Source organism: Hydractinia symbiolongicarpus, chromosome 7 (assembly GCF_029227915.1).
Source record: "Hydractinia symbiolongicarpus strain clone_291-10 chromosome 7, HSymV2.1, whole genome shotgun sequence".
NCBI classification, from domain to species: Eukaryota; Metazoa; Cnidaria; class Hydrozoa; order Anthoathecata; family Hydractiniidae; genus Hydractinia; species Hydractinia symbiolongicarpus.
This window is the reverse complement of record NC_079881.1, coordinates 19,544,839-19,559,371: the sequence shown is the minus strand read 5'-3', so window position 1 is coordinate 19,559,371 and position 14,533 is coordinate 19,544,839. Positions and strand designations below refer to the sequence as shown.

Sequence of the window (14,533 nt, the reverse complement as noted above, 5' to 3'; positions counted from 1 at the left end):
GATGTCAGAAAAGCGAATAAGAGTCCTTGGACGGAGTCGCTTTGCTCCTTTTTCTGCCTTTTTGATATGTAAGAAATATTGTGGAAAACACAGTACGTCGTTTTCTCATATCTATAAAGCAAAAATCCCTGGAAACGAGGGTGGACTAACAGCACCTCTAAAAGACAGCACATCTAATTTCAACAGACATGTTACGGGAAACGTCAAACTCGAACACATAATAATTACAGGAAAGATAAAACAACAACTAGGATTTATCATTTCTGTCTTTTGCATTATTATATTACGAACTCGTTATTTTGGTTCCAAATTTTCACTTTCTTACATTATTTTGCGTCAGAAGCGGATAGAAACGAAATTTTCTGCTCCGCCCGTGCGCGAGAAGACATTTTCTTATGAGTGGAATTTGAAAGTTACTGAACTTTTCCGTTTATGTTAAAGTTGAGTTGAATTGAACTTCTTCCAATGCTTTTTCCGAAGAAGGGAATATATCTTGATACCACAAGACCCTGGGGACGAGGTTGGGTTAATTGGTTTGTCCGGTTCATAGTAATAGAGAATCCGTCTCGAGAATGTGTTTTATCAACGGATTCGATCCGAAACTTGTTGTAGCAACATGCGCCATTTTTCCGCAATACTTGTCAAATGTCTTTTTTCTTTAATTTTAATTGTAAACTATATTTTGTAACAGAATGTTATCCTTTTAATTAGGAAAAAGCTAATTTTATGGAGTTAAAACGCATGTTCTATGAAAAAGAATGTAATTTACTGCCTAGTTTGAGAGGCAGGTTACTCCAAACAACAACAGAACAACATTATCATGTCCAGATAGATAGGTAGCTAGCTAGATAAATAGAAGGATGTGCATAGCCAGCCTCACAAATATCAATGGGTATATCCTGTCTATTATTTCCAGGAGGGGCCATGGATTAGATTGGGTGTCCTAGGGTATTTAATGCTCATGCGGACATGCAGACCCAAAATTAGGGTCTAACACTCTACCATACAACTCTCCACAACATCCAACAGCCCACACAGTGTGCCATCTCCTCATTTCCCTCACATGGCTTGAGTTACTCATGGCTATGGTAACATTTACTCACCCATATTAAATCCCTGTCAAGGGTAATGGTACCCCAGTCAACAGCGCAAAGTGCGAAAGTTATAACCACTAAGCTATGGTGTCATATTTAATCAGACTTATTGTCAAAGTTGATAGCTGATAACCAATAATTTTTTAACTTATCCTTGGTATTAATTGCTAATGTTTCCAGAAAAACAATATTAAAAAGACAAATGTATATCAATTAAAAACTTTGTGATGTTAAAATAAAGCGATATTTGGCGAAAAGGGGTGAGGATGCTGGGCAAGCAAAATGACACCAAAACTCTCCTGCGCGTGTACCCAATTTAATAACACTCTCCGTGACACCTATCCTAATCTCATAAAGCATATTTGTTTTCAACAACTACCTGTTGTTCCCTTCTCACATTTTTTTACAACTGTCCTTCGTTGTTTTCTTTTCTCTCTCTTTTTTACAACAGTCCTTCGTTGTTTTCTTTTCTCTCTCTTTTTTACAACAGTCCTTCGTTGTTTTCTTTTCTCTCTCTTTTTTACAACAGTCCTTTGTTGTTTTCTTTTCTCTCTCTTTTGTTTCCTTTCTCTCTTTTGTTGTTTCCTTTATCTCTCTTTTTTGCAACTTTTGTATTTTCCTTCATCTCTCTTTTTTACAACTTCTCATTGTTTCATTTCTCTCCTTTTTAAAACTATTCGTGTAAAATTGCCCTTATCTCATGAGTACGCACACACTACAAAACGAAGGCTGAGGAAGGCAGCCCAGCATCCCCAAATTTCCCCAAATTCTTAATTCCTACCACATGAGATTGCTTATGTTTACAATTTTCTAAAGAACATTATTTATAGTGAAATAAAAAAAAAAGTTCGTATATGGGAGTGAAGATAACAGTTTTCGCAAACATCAACCAGGGCACAAATAGAACCCTGTCCTAAATATATGTACAAATTCCTTACAGGTACATTATCTATGTGTATTCAGGTCTAAATTGTTTTTAAGGCTAATACTTAAAAAGGTTGAAACATATTTTCTTGTCACAAAATCACCACTGGAAATGATGAACAAAGGACCATGTGTGCCACCCTGAAACAGTAGGTATTGTCTAATAGCATTAACGGAACATAATTTTCCTCCAATGTTGGCCAGGCGGATTTTGATTCCCTGCCTAAAGGGATCTGTTTTGGATGCTTTAATATGTAAAAATATAACTTTGCCACAAGGAGAAAAAGTAAAATCAGAAGGTGCCAGATTGCTGGCTGGGTCAAACAAGGAATTGAAGGGACTAACATATTCTAAAACACGTAAAAACCCCAAAAAGGCAACAAGAATGATACATTTCCACAAGGCTTTGTCATAAGGAGAAAACTGGGTGTGGTCAATAAATGTCAACATTTTATGTAGATGAGCAGGAGTGTTGGATAACCGACAACTGACTACTTGAGGGTGACAACGTCTAATACCTCATACACATTTAATCAGACTTATTGTCAAAGTTGATAGCTGATAACCAATAATTTTTTAACTTATCCTTAGTGTTTAAAGATAATCACAGTGCTGTTTAAAATCTGATATATTTTGCTTTATCTATCTCACCACTTTTTATTGAAGACAAAAGTAATCACCACGTTTTTTGATGAAAACATCCAATTTTGTAACATTAAACTAGACTTGGGTGAAATCATGACCGTTACAAGTCTCAAAAAAATCTGAAAAGTTTTATAAGGAAGATGAAAAATACACATCTTCACAATTTAAGTTGTTTACTCGTTTTCTGTATTAAAAAAAGGAAGTAAACAGGGTGAATTTAAATAAGGCTTGACCATTATTAATATTTCTCATTTTCTGAAGAAATGTCTCACAGCATAAAAGTTAGTATGTTGTTGGCAGTAACCCTACGTAAAGCATGTGAAGGACGTGGGTCTTGTTTTCTGAATATATACATTAGGTATACACCGGCATTGCCTACCCAATTTCCCTTACATGGCATGGGTTGACCCATGGTGAAAACACTAGCTGTGGTGAAAACACTTGCTAAACATGTCCGCGCTGTGGACCGAACCACGGACCTTGTGATTGAGAAGCGAACTTTATAACCACAAGGCCACATGCCACAAAGTGTGGCGTGTGGCCTGTCTGTCACGTAAAGTTGTATTGTATAAGTACTGAGGCGCACGCAATGCTGTGTAAAAAGGACGAGCGAATCCATGGATTTTTCCACACGCCATGGACTAGTAAATATATAACTTTTACTACCCTATGCAATGCTATCTAAAATTTATTATTTTTAGGTAATGAGAATTACATAGTAAAATGACTGAAGGGAAAGATGAAGGTGCCCAACCAGAAGGATATGATTATAAACGACTTCATAGTTATCCATTAATAAGGGTGAGCATCCTAATTCTAACATTTTTTTTATTTACGACCATTAACTTTTTTCAGCATCATTAACTCAAAATAAAAAAAAAACAATGTTTTTGGGAAAGCTACCCCAACAGAATGTAAAAGCAATATTTTTTAATAATTAGTAACCTTGTTTGCCGTAAATGCTATATTAAGTCCTTCCAATTTGTCCTACCCTAAAAATAATTTCCAAAAAATAATCCTCAACCTTCAATGAGCCCCTTGGTGTGTTATTTTTATTCTAAAATTATATCTATACTAGTCGTTAGTCCATGGAAAAGTCCACTGGTTTGCCCGTCGCAGCTTAGCTACCATTTTGCGTGACAGACGGACGGACAGACGTATACGGGCATTATAATGTAGATGTGTATGAAAAAGTATTTTTACCCATTCATATTTTTGTGATCAACATGCAATCTCTTCCTAACACTTATTTGGTATCATATTAATTTCCCTTAGGTAATTATGAAAAATTCCCAATGCCAACTTAGTTTCCAGGCCACTCTTTCATGTAGCTATTTATTTGTTTTTGTACTAAAACAGGCATGCCAAATTCTTAACCTTAAATCATAATCCAGAATTTACAAAAATGTTGTCTAGTTATTAGTACTAAAGCAATTTATATATATGAAATACAGTAATAAATGCCCTGGATATATATTGCGTATAATTTCTTTCACTTTTCACAATGCATGAAGTCAAAGTCAAGCATAGTTTTTTTTTGAAGATTTGAAGTTTTGATAATTATATTATGCTAATTAATGCATGACGTCATCTGTATTTGACATAAATGAGGTGCAGTTTTAAGGGTTTATTAAGGTATGTAGCGATGTAAATAATGTCTACTTATCCAGTTTAATATTTTAAACATATTAATTTATTTATATGAATAATAATATTTAATTATCCTAATTATTATTCATACTAGCTTCTATTTCTTAACAGAAAGGTAAAAACATCATCATAAACAACTTTTAAAGTTCTTTCGTATAAAACGGACATATTTTTCAGGAAAGGTAAGCTTTAATAAAACAAGGTGGCCATACCTCCTCTAAAATCCTCTAAAGTCCTGCTTTTTAAAAAACCTCCTCTAAAGTCCTCTAATATCCTCTAAAAATTTGAAAATGTGACCAAATCTTCTCCTTAACTCCTCTATTTTTTCAGGTACACTGATAATAGCTTAATAATTTCACTAGTTCTACCCTTCATGTTAGCAATACGTCCCTCATCCCTCATCAAAAGCTTTATTTCAATTGTTATTTAATTATTTATCCTGAAAGTAATACTTTCCTAAACATATTTGTTCTTGACATCCGAAATTGATAGAGAAAATCTAAAAAATTAAAAAATGTTGATCCTCTAAAATTCTATTTTTTTTCAAAAATTTTTATTTATGCAAAATCCTCTAAATTCAGTGCAAAATCTCCTTTAAAATTCCCTAAAATCCTCTTTTGTCGCCGCCCTGTAAAAACAGTAAGACAACTACCAACTATTTTCTTTCTCTGTGTTTTTTTAGTATTCTGATATGAACGAGGAGATGAGGGTTGAAGCAATGGAATTGTGCGTGACAGCTTGTGAGAAGTTTGCTACAAATAACGAGGTAATTTGTTGTCTGGAACTTTGTTTGTTTTGTTTTGGAATTTTTAAACGAATGAAATTCATACTTTAATAAGAGGACAAATTTTTGCGGGAAATAATTTAATAGAAGAGACCTTCGTGAAGGGACTATTGCAAGCTGTTTAAATGCAAATATGTTTGGGGAGAATTATAGGTAAAACATAGCTTTTGAAAGAGTTTAGTGCAAGAATTTTTGCAATTCGACAATTTCGTTGTTTGTATATACTAAATAAACTTTCGGGAAAGTACGTTTCACAAGATTATAAATTGCCACTATAATCTACAAAAATAAACTCCTGCAAAAATGTTCAAAATTATTTATAACATATATTCCAAGTTGTCCAACTTCTTTAAAAAACGATTTTCCACTTGTTTTTCTTAGTTTTAGAGAGATACCAATTGTCAGAAGAAAGGAGGGCCGAACATAATATAAAAAAATGGCGGATTTATTTTTAAAAAAAACGAAGTTTGTTTAAAAAGAGCGCGAAAAAGCAGTTTTTAATTTGTACCTCTACATGGCTATGCGTTAATATTTGATGATGGAGAAGTGACCATAATCACTGCTCTTAAGTCCTTAAAAATGAAAAAACTTCTTTAGCATATATTTATTGAAAGTTACTCGCTGCTCTGCAATGATACGATACTTTGCTGGTGACTTAAAGTTTCAAGAATACTCAAATAGTTCCAATATTTACTGGTAGCTAATATCGTTGGCTGAATAAAAATACATTTCTCGGGTAATAATTTCGTGGACAACAAAAAGCCTTCTCTCAATGAAAACACTACACTTTTATGATCTAATGATCCTTTGTTGTGACTTTGGCATCAGCGTTATATTTTTACGGGTATTAATTTTCCTAAATGGTATCTTAAATGTCATTTTAAGGGTACAAAATTAGGCCAAAATCTGTGGAAAGCGCGAAAGTTAAATACAAGAGAAAAGTAGTACGCTTAAAATCGTGTTTTTTTTACATGATAATCTGTCCTTAGACTGCAATATCCGTTGTAGCATTTTTTTTCTAATATAGGCGGCTGCTAAAATGATCAAAGAAAGTTTAGATAAAAAATTTGGTTCGTCCTGGCATTGTGTCGTTGGCGAAGGCTATGGTTTCGAAATAACACACGAAGTAAAAAATTTGATGTATTTATACTTTGGTGGCTCGACAGCTATCACCTTATGGAAATGTTCTTAAATATATATGTAAATAAATGGTTATATCTTTTATAAATAGTTTCCTAATAATACTAATATATTCTTTAAATTATTTTAAGTCTTTTGAACTACGGGTCATTTTATCTTACCAGAGTTGTTTCCCCCTATCGGTCCTTTATTTGAATACCGTAAAATTCCCGGAGTCAACCTCGATCCCAGGGCCTGTAGCCACAGGCCCTGGGATCGAGGTTGTCCCGCAATGTGACACAGGCTTTTTTATAAGAATAGTACTTTTTCGTTTTATCATAAATATTCCTAAATTTTGGGCAAAAGTCACCCCGGTATATTCTTAGCATATTTAAGGTTAAAAAGATGTGAGAACGTAAAGTGGTGTAAAAATCACCCCTCAGTGCCGTTGTTTAAAAGGTTCATTTGACAGACAGATTTTGTAGAAAGAAATACTTTAAATGAAACCTGCTGGGTTAATTTCATATCGGATACACGCAAAATTTCAAGATGCGCATATTCTTGGCGTATTTTTAAATTTTTGTCTAATTTCTCACCTTGAATATTCTTATAGAGTATATTCTTAAAAAAAGCATTTCTAAGTCCTCTGAAAATTTTTTTCATAGACGATGCCACAATTCTGTAAATTCCAACGTTCGCCCCCACAGGTATTAATAAACATCTTCAGCTTTTTCGTTAGAGATCCTAATGCGAATCTTTTTATAGTGCGACGAAACAAAAGCTTACGCAAACGAATATGTCAGAGCAAATCCTCAAAACTTAAATCCACTAATAAACACAGTTTCTCCAGAGCAAACCCCAAAAATTAAAATCAACCAATAAGCATACACGCTCAAAGGAATATATAGTTCTGGCCAGGGGGCGAGAAAAGAATAAAAACGAATCGCACTGCAGTTAAGCATCAAAATATATTGAATCTTACAAATTCTTATTTACAAAATACTACAGTAATACCAAGTGGGACGACGGAAAGTTAAAAACATTTTCTGTGGACGATGGATGGACCAGATTCGTCGTATTCCTGTTTGGAGATCCACATCTGTTGGAAAGTGGAGAGAGAAGCCAAGATGGATCCTCCAATCCATACAGAGTATTTTCGCTCTGGTGGAGCAATGATCTTTATTTTCATGGTTGGTGGTGCGAGAGCAGAGATTTCTTTTTGCATACGATCAGCAATACCAGGGAACATAGTCGTACCACCAGACAAGACAGTGTTGGCGTACAAATCTTTACGGATGTCCACGTCACATTTCATGATGGAGTTGTAAGTGGTCTCATGAATACCAGCGGATTCCATACCGATGAAGGATGGTTGGAAGAGAGTTTCTGGGCATCTGAATCGTTCGTTGCCAATGGTGATGACTTGTCCATCAGGCAATTCGTATGATTTTTCCAAGCTTGAGCTGCTGGCAGCGGTTTGCATTTCTTGTTCAAAGTCCAAAGCGACATAAGCGAGTTTTTCTTTGATGTCACGAACGATCTCACGTTCGGCAGTGGTGGTAAATGAGTAACCACGTTCGGTTAAGATTTTCATCATGTAGTCGGTTAAATCACGTCCAGCCAAATCCAAACGGATGATGGCATGGGGAAGGGCGTAACCTTCATAGATTGGGACAGTGTGGGAGACACCATCACCAGAATCGAGGACAATACCAGTGGTACGACCAGAAGCGTACAAGGATAAGACAGCTTGGATGGCAACATACATAGCAGGTGAGTTGAATGTTTCAAACATAATCTAAAAACGTCAGAATTGTATGTACATTCCTGTTGGCACAAAGAAAAGCACTAAATCTATCCTATGTAAACACCTGTTAGAAAGCCCAAAAGAAAAAAAAATCATGAAATGGTTTCCTACCTGTGTCATTTTTTCTCTGTTGGCTTTTGGATTCAATGGAGCTTCGGTAAGGAGAACTGGATGTTCTTCGGGGGCTACACGGAGTTCATTGTAGAAAGTGTGATGCCAGATCTAAAATAGGTTTTAATAAATTGCTATTGCCATTTGTTGATACAAAATATAGGGTTGTGGCAGAAATATAAGATGCTGAAAATCTTTACCTTTTCCATATCATCCCAGTTGGTGACGATTCCGTGTTCGATTGGGTATTTCAAGGTGAGGATACCACGTTTGCTTTGGGCTTCATCTCCGACGTAAGAATCTTTTTGTCCCATACCAACCATGACTCCCTGATGACGGGGACGTCCGACGATTGAGGGAAAGACAGCTCTTGGAGCATCATCTCCAGCAAACCCAGCTTTGCACATACCAGATCCATTGTCGACAACTAAAGCAGCGACATCATCATCAGCCATTTTGAAATTTGTTTTTTCAGAGCTTCGCGTTGTCTTCTCTAACTTGGTGAATTACGATCTACGTTCTCTTTTTATAGCAAACCAATCGTGAACTTTTATGGTTGGAATAACAAATCACTATTATTATTGCTTTCTCAGAAGACTCCTTTGAGTCATGTTATTGTCCTCGAAGGAAATCCTTTGTTTTTAAATTACGTCTCTTTCTATACACGGGAGAGTAATAACAACAAATGAAGCCTTATTACAACAAACTTTAAGCGTGCATGAACTTATTTCGACAAAATGTGTGTTTTGTGGGACGAAGAAGTCCATATAAGGAAGAAGAAATGTTCGCTGTCATTTCTTGTTGGGTACTGGAAATGATCTCCAATATTTGAATAAAAGGTAGTTGGTTTTCATACCGGATAATTATTAATGTTAATAATCCGTCAAAGCAAAATAGAGAAACATTATGTATTTCTTCTGTTTGCAGCCATCTTTTTCAGTATTTAGTGATATAGGCGTCGTATCATAACTTCTAAAATTATAGAGGATGAATGTTTTGGTTTTTACAATACGAATCTTTTGCGAATTTAATTAATTTTTTTAATTTTGCCATTGCTCATCGCCCTAAAGAGATAAATGTCATCGCTTTTATTCGTCGCCTTTAAAAGATAAAGGCCATCGCTTTTATTCGTCCCATTGGCTCATCGCATAGCATTTCCCACTAAAAGATGCTTCTCGTCGCCTTTTTATAATAGAATCAATTTCAAGCACACTTAAAAAGTTGTTTTCAGAACTGACTACATATTCCTGAGAAGAGAACTAAGACTTTGTGGATCCGTTTTGTACCTTTTTGTTGCTGACCTTAATATTCTCGACATTTCCTTGTTTTCTTAAATGCCAGATTTCTAACTCGTACAAAGTTAAGAAAGATTACCAGCAATGACAGTATGATTACATAACCATGTTGGACGCTATTTTAGCACTTATTTTTAGGTACAGAGGATTTTATTATTTAGCGTAAGAGTAACAGATTATTTTGAAACGGAAGTTAATGTTAAGCGGCAAACTGAGACCTAGGGGATCTAAGGGGATCTTTAGGAGACAGTAAAGTAGATCGTGTCAAAATTTATCTTTGTTTTCTGTATCTTTATTTTACCAAGTTCCTTTGCTGCACTCGGTAGGTAAACCAATTCTACGCGAGTTATACTGAAATTAGCTTAATTTAGGTGAGCATAAACTAAATAGTTATAAATTGTTCTTCTAATCAAGCGTCAAGCTTGGCCCCAGCACCTTTTAACGTGGCGGCGTTAGAACTATCAGAAAGTGCAGCACCTATGAGAAGCAAAAAGTCCTGGGAACTAGGTTGATCAAGCGTGAATCTTTCTCTGTAGCATGTAGCGTGAATACATCCATGGAATACGGCTTGCGTTTGTTGCAGATTTACTTCGTAGGGATGCATTACGTCGATATCAGAGACGTAAAACCAAAAAAAATATAACCCCTTACGTTATAAATTATCAATGTCAGAATTAAAAATGTTTGTCTATTTGGAGAAAAAATGCCTGCCGAACCTTTGCATATACTTTTAGAAGTATTTGGTTTACCGTTTTCTATTTTTTCAACTTTCGCGCACTCTATTTTGTGTTCTCAGTACTTGAGCAACTTCAATTTGGGCGCAGATGTTAACAAAATGACGCTATAACCAGTATAAAATTATTTTAACAAGTAGTTCGTTCGTTGAAGTTTCAAGCGATACTGTATTTCAGCCATCCATTTTCACGTAGTTCATACGTTAGATGTGACTAACGTAATATCATAATCGTAATTGAATTTCCGCGCCCGAATGCGTAGGAAATTCTTTAAAACCGTCGTTTTTTTCTTTTGGAGCATTTTTTGAGAAAAAATCGACCCTGGGATTACACATTCCTCCGTCACAGATGTAAACTTCGTACCCAAGCTCCCTAACTACTGGGAACTCATCCATATGACGTTTCAGGACAAAATTAGTATTTGTTTTCGACAAAATTTGGCACAGTTAACAAAAAAAGTATGCTGAACATAATGGTGACATAATAATTTTGTTTTTTTGCCACCTTAAATGTCATTTTAAGACAAGATTGGTTCAAAAATTAAAACTACTTCATTTTCAACAAAAATTGCCAAAGTTAACAAAAAAAGGATGCTGAACATAATGGTGACATCGAAATTTTGATTTTTGTCACCTAAATGCCATTTTAGGTCAAAATTGATCCAAAAATTAAAACCACTTCATTTTCGGCTAAATCTGGCACAGTTAACAAATAAAGTATGCTGAAAATGATGATGGTACTAAAGTTTGAATTTTTGTCACCTAAATGTCATTTTAGGCCAAAATTTAACCAAAAATTAAAACTGCTTTATTTTCGACAAAAATTGGCACAGTTAATAAAAAAAGTATGCTGAAAATGATGGTCACAGCAAAATTTTGATTTTTTGTCAACTAAATGCCGTTTAAGACCATAAACGTTTCAATCGCAAGACTTTCAACCATGAATGATAGGCTGTATTTTTTGTTAGCAAGTGTGCTTTATCTTCAGAGGTTCATGTACCAAACCTCCTCGAATGTTTAGTACAATAACACAACGAATTAGCAGGTTTTCATCAAATATTTTGGTACCGAGCGGAAGTTCTTAGAGCCCCCAGGGCTTCTTGTTACAAAATGTATTAAAATTAAGTTTCTAAATTTTCTGCCTCTTCTTCAATACTGAATTGAATTAAAATTGGCACAGTTAATAAAAAAAGTATGCTGAAAATGATGGTCACAGCAAAATTTTGATTTTTTGTCAACTAAATGCCGTTTAAGACCATAAACGTTTCAATCGCAAGACTTTCAACCATGAATGATAGGCTGTATTTTTTGTTAGCAATTTATTTTAAAATGTAAGTTTATTATGACACGTTTCGTTTTGTTTGCGTTTGTTGTAAGATATAATGTCACTTGTGTGCTTTATCTTCAGATGTTCATGTACCAAACCTCCTCGAATGTTTAGTACAATAACACAACGAATTAGCAGGTTTTCATCAAATATTTTGGTACCGAGCGGAAGTTCTTAGAGCCCCCAGGGCTTCTTGTTACAAAATGTATTAAAATTAAGTTTCTAAATTTTCTGCCTCTTCTTCAATACTCGTAGCTATTTACGGTGTGAGACTGCACACGACGTCTTAATTTTATCTAAATTGTTTTTGCACCGTTGTTTATTTAAACGTTTTTTTTTATTAGCACATGAATTTTTAAAATCAGGCTCGGGTATGCTTCATTAATTACAAAAGATGCTCAAATTATGCTAGGAATATGCTTATTTCCGTTACTGTTCCAAACCCAATAACCAAAACAAAGTTTCCCTTTTGTAACTGTTGCAGCAAAACAAGGGCTATTTTTTACTAACCCTGAGCCTAAATATGCTTATAAACGTTATGCTTACAAAAGAAAAAACATGTACTATCTTTACATGCGGTCTCGTTCCTAAAAATTTAGCCTTTACGAAAGCTAAAAAACCTGAGAACAGTGGGGTAGATAAATAGGGAAATTTGGTGTTGACTAGTGCAGGGTCGGAATCCTGTTCCGGTTACCGAGAGTATAGTAAATACAATTTGTCTGTGTCCATCTGAAATTGTTTGGATTCCACATTCCTTATCGCGAAAATAAGATATTTTTAAAAGAGAACAATTCCACTCACACCAAAAATATGAAAGGCGACATCAGAAATCCTAACAACAATGAATCATTTAATGTAATTCTTAGCATGTTCTTTGCAAAATATTTCTATGCCATTTGCCAAAAATTCGGGAATCTTGGGCGTGAAAGAAGAGAAGACATTTTCTATAATTTCTCTTTGTGTATACCTTCGTAGCGTGTTTTATACAAATATCTTTTTACAGGTAAAACATCCTACTTACAAAATAACGAAACGAAAATAAGTTACTTTGTTATTTTATTTTTTGCAACTGATTAGGAAGACTCTTCGAAAAATTTCGGCAAAAAAGTTTTACCTGACAATGGGAAAATAAGTTGGTAAATTTTAAGAATTAGAGTTCCCATGACCTTATTCAAAAAGTTCTAAATTTAGAAAAAACTTAAAAGCATTTTCTGTGGACGATGGATGGACCAGATTCGTCGTATTCTTGCTTGGAGATCCACATCTGTTGGAAGGTGGACAGAGAAGCCAAGATGGATCCTCCAATCCATACAGAGTATTTTCGCTCTGGTGGAGCAATGATCTTTATTTTCATGGTTGGTGGTGCAAGAGCAGAGATTTCTTTTTGCATACGATCAGCAATACCAGGGAACATAGTCGTACCACCAGATAAGACAGTGTTGGCGTACAAATCTTTACGGATGTCCACGTCACATTTCATGATGGAGTTGTAAGTGGTCTCGTGGATACCAGCAGATTCCATACCAATGAAGGATGGTTGGAAGAGAGTTTCTGGGCATCTGAATCGTTCGTTGCCAATGGTGATGACTTGTCCATCAGGCAATTCGTATGATTTTTCCAAGCTTGAGCTGCTGGCAGCGGTTTGCATTTCTTGTTCAAAGTCCAAAGCGACGTAAGCGAGTTTTTCTTTGATGTCACGAACGATTTCACGTTCGGCAGTGGTGGTAAATGAGTAACCACGTTCGGTTAAGATTTTCATCATGTAGTCGGTTAAATCACGTCCAGCCAAATCCAAACGGATGATGGCATGGGGAAGGGCGTAACCTTCATAGATTGGGACAGTGTGGGAGACACCATCACCAGAATCGAGGACAATACCAGTGGTACGACCAGAAGCGTACAAGGATAAGACAGCTTGGATGGCAACATACATAGCAGGTGAGTTGAAGGTTTCAAACATAATCTAAAAACGTCAGAATTGTATTTACATTTCTGTTGGCACAAAAAAAAGCACTAAATCTATCCTATGTAAACACCTGTTAGAAACCCCAAAAAGAAAAAATCATGAAATGGTTTCCTACCTGTGTCATTTTTTCTCTGTTGGCTTTTGGGTTCAATGGAGCTTCGGTAAGGAGAACTGGATGTTCTTCAGGGGCTACACGGAGTTCATTGTAGAAAGTGTGATGCCAGATCTAAAATAGGTGTTAATAAATTGCTATTGCCATTTGTTTATACAAAACATAGGGTTGTGGCAGAAATATAAGATGCTGGAAATATTTACCTTTTCCATATCATCCCAGTTGGTGACGATTCCGTGTTCGATTGGGTATTTCAAGGTGAGAATACCACGTTTGCTTTGGGCTTCATCTCCGACGTAAGAATCTTTTTGTCCCATACCAACCATGACTCCCTGATGACGGGGACGTCCGACGATTGAGGGAAAGACAGCTCTTGGAGCATCATCTCCAGCAAACCCAGCTTTGCACATACCAGATCCATTGTCGACAACTAAAGCAGCAACATCATCATCGGCCATTTTGTAAATAATTTAGTTTTGTACACACTACAAAAAAGGTAACACAAACGTTTACTCGAGCTCTTATGAAGTCGAAGTGATTAGAAATACATGGGTCGTAGCTTTAATATGATGCACACACCCCTTTCTGCTTACGCACCCGCTTTCTTTATAACAAATACCTTATAAGGAAGAAAAAATATGTTACGATATCAATCCTGTTTGAAATTTGCCCAAACATGGTACCGAAAAGGACGCCTCGTGCAAAAGCGTAATAGATAAAATGGAAAGAAACGTTTATACTTTACTGAAGTTAGGAGAATAGTTTAAATCTTTCGGTAAAAATAGGTCTTAATTCGATGTTGTTTTTTATATAATTTATATTTCCAATGTAAGAATATAATCGTATTAATAACAGTCCTATTCGATTGGGTTCATGTAGTATTCCATATCTGTCTTGCTCTATAATTTTTGAATTGATGACCTAAAATATTTTATTGACCGGGGGTCGTTTATGGAGACTTTATGT

The 14,533-nt window shown here is 35.4% G+C and overlaps 3 protein-coding genes across 3 annotated transcripts; 1 reads left to right on the top strand and 2 right to left on the bottom strand.

Moving 5' to 3' along the window:
- Positions 1–1,956: 1,956 nt before the first annotated feature.
- LOC130649292 (dynein axonemal light chain 4-like) lies at positions 1,957–6,361 on the top strand. Its single transcript, XM_057455547.1, has 4 exons — positions 1,957–2,034; positions 3,365–3,464; positions 4,996–5,079; positions 6,125–6,361. Exons 2-4 carry the CDS (start codon positions 3,387–3,389, stop codon positions 6,287–6,289), a joined length of 327 nt encoding a protein of 108 aa, XP_057311530.1. The 5' UTR covers positions 1,957–2,034; positions 3,365–3,386; the 3' UTR covers positions 6,290–6,361.
- An 804-nt stretch (positions 6,362–7,165) lies between these two features.
- Positions 7,166–8,647, bottom strand: LOC130649434 (actin, non-muscle 6.2). The gene is made up of 3 exons (XM_057455711.1): positions 8,335–8,647; positions 8,135–8,245; positions 7,166–8,014 (listed from the first exon to the last, which is right to left on the bottom strand). The coding sequence occupies exons 1-3, from the start codon at positions 8,587–8,589 to the stop codon at positions 7,250–7,252; spliced, it is 1,131 nt and encodes a 376-aa protein (XP_057311694.1). The 5' UTR covers positions 8,590–8,647; the 3' UTR covers positions 7,166–7,249.
- Positions 8,648–12,429: 3,782 nt separating this feature from the next.
- LOC130649433 (actin, non-muscle 6.2) lies at positions 12,430–14,128 on the bottom strand. Its single transcript, XM_057455710.1, has 3 exons — positions 13,771–14,128; positions 13,571–13,681; positions 12,430–13,452 (listed from the first exon to the last, which is right to left on the bottom strand). The coding sequence occupies exons 1-3, from the start codon at positions 14,023–14,025 to the stop codon at positions 12,688–12,690; spliced, it is 1,131 nt and encodes a 376-aa protein (XP_057311693.1). The 5' UTR covers positions 14,026–14,128; the 3' UTR covers positions 12,430–12,687.
- Between the last annotated feature and the right edge of the window lie 405 nt (positions 14,129–14,533).

Bases quoted from the DNA above. Each gene is read 5' to 3' on its own strand.
- LOC130649292 (XM_057455547.1), top strand. From the start codon at position 3,387: ATGACTGAAGGGAAAGATGAAGGTGCCCAACCAGAAGGATATGATTAT. The intron at 3,465-4,995 runs GTGAGCATCCTA...GTGTTTTTTTAG, and splicing joins ATAGTTATCCATTAATAAGG to TATTCTGATATGAACGAGGA. The intron at 5,080-6,124 runs GTAATTTGTTGT...TTTCTAATATAG, and splicing joins AGTTTGCTACAAATAACGAG to GCGGCTGCTAAAATGATCAA.
- LOC130649434 (XM_057455711.1), bottom strand. From the start codon at position 8,589: ATGGCTGATGATGATGTCGCTGCTTTAGTTGTCGACAATGGATCTGGT. The intron at 8,246-8,334 runs GTAAAGATTTTC...AACCTATTTTAG, and splicing joins ACTGGGATGATATGGAAAAG to ATCTGGCATCACACTTTCTA. The intron at 8,015-8,134 runs GTAGGAAACCAT...TGACGTTTTTAG, and splicing joins ACAGAGAAAAAATGACACAG to ATTATGTTTGAAACATTCAA.
- LOC130649433 (XM_057455710.1), bottom strand. From the start codon at position 14,025: ATGGCCGATGATGATGTTGCTGCTTTAGTTGTCGACAATGGATCTGGT. The intron at 13,682-13,770 runs GTAAATATTTCC...CACCTATTTTAG, and splicing joins ACTGGGATGATATGGAAAAG to ATCTGGCATCACACTTTCTA. The intron at 13,453-13,570 runs GTAGGAAACCAT...TGACGTTTTTAG, and splicing joins ACAGAGAAAAAATGACACAG to ATTATGTTTGAAACCTTCAA.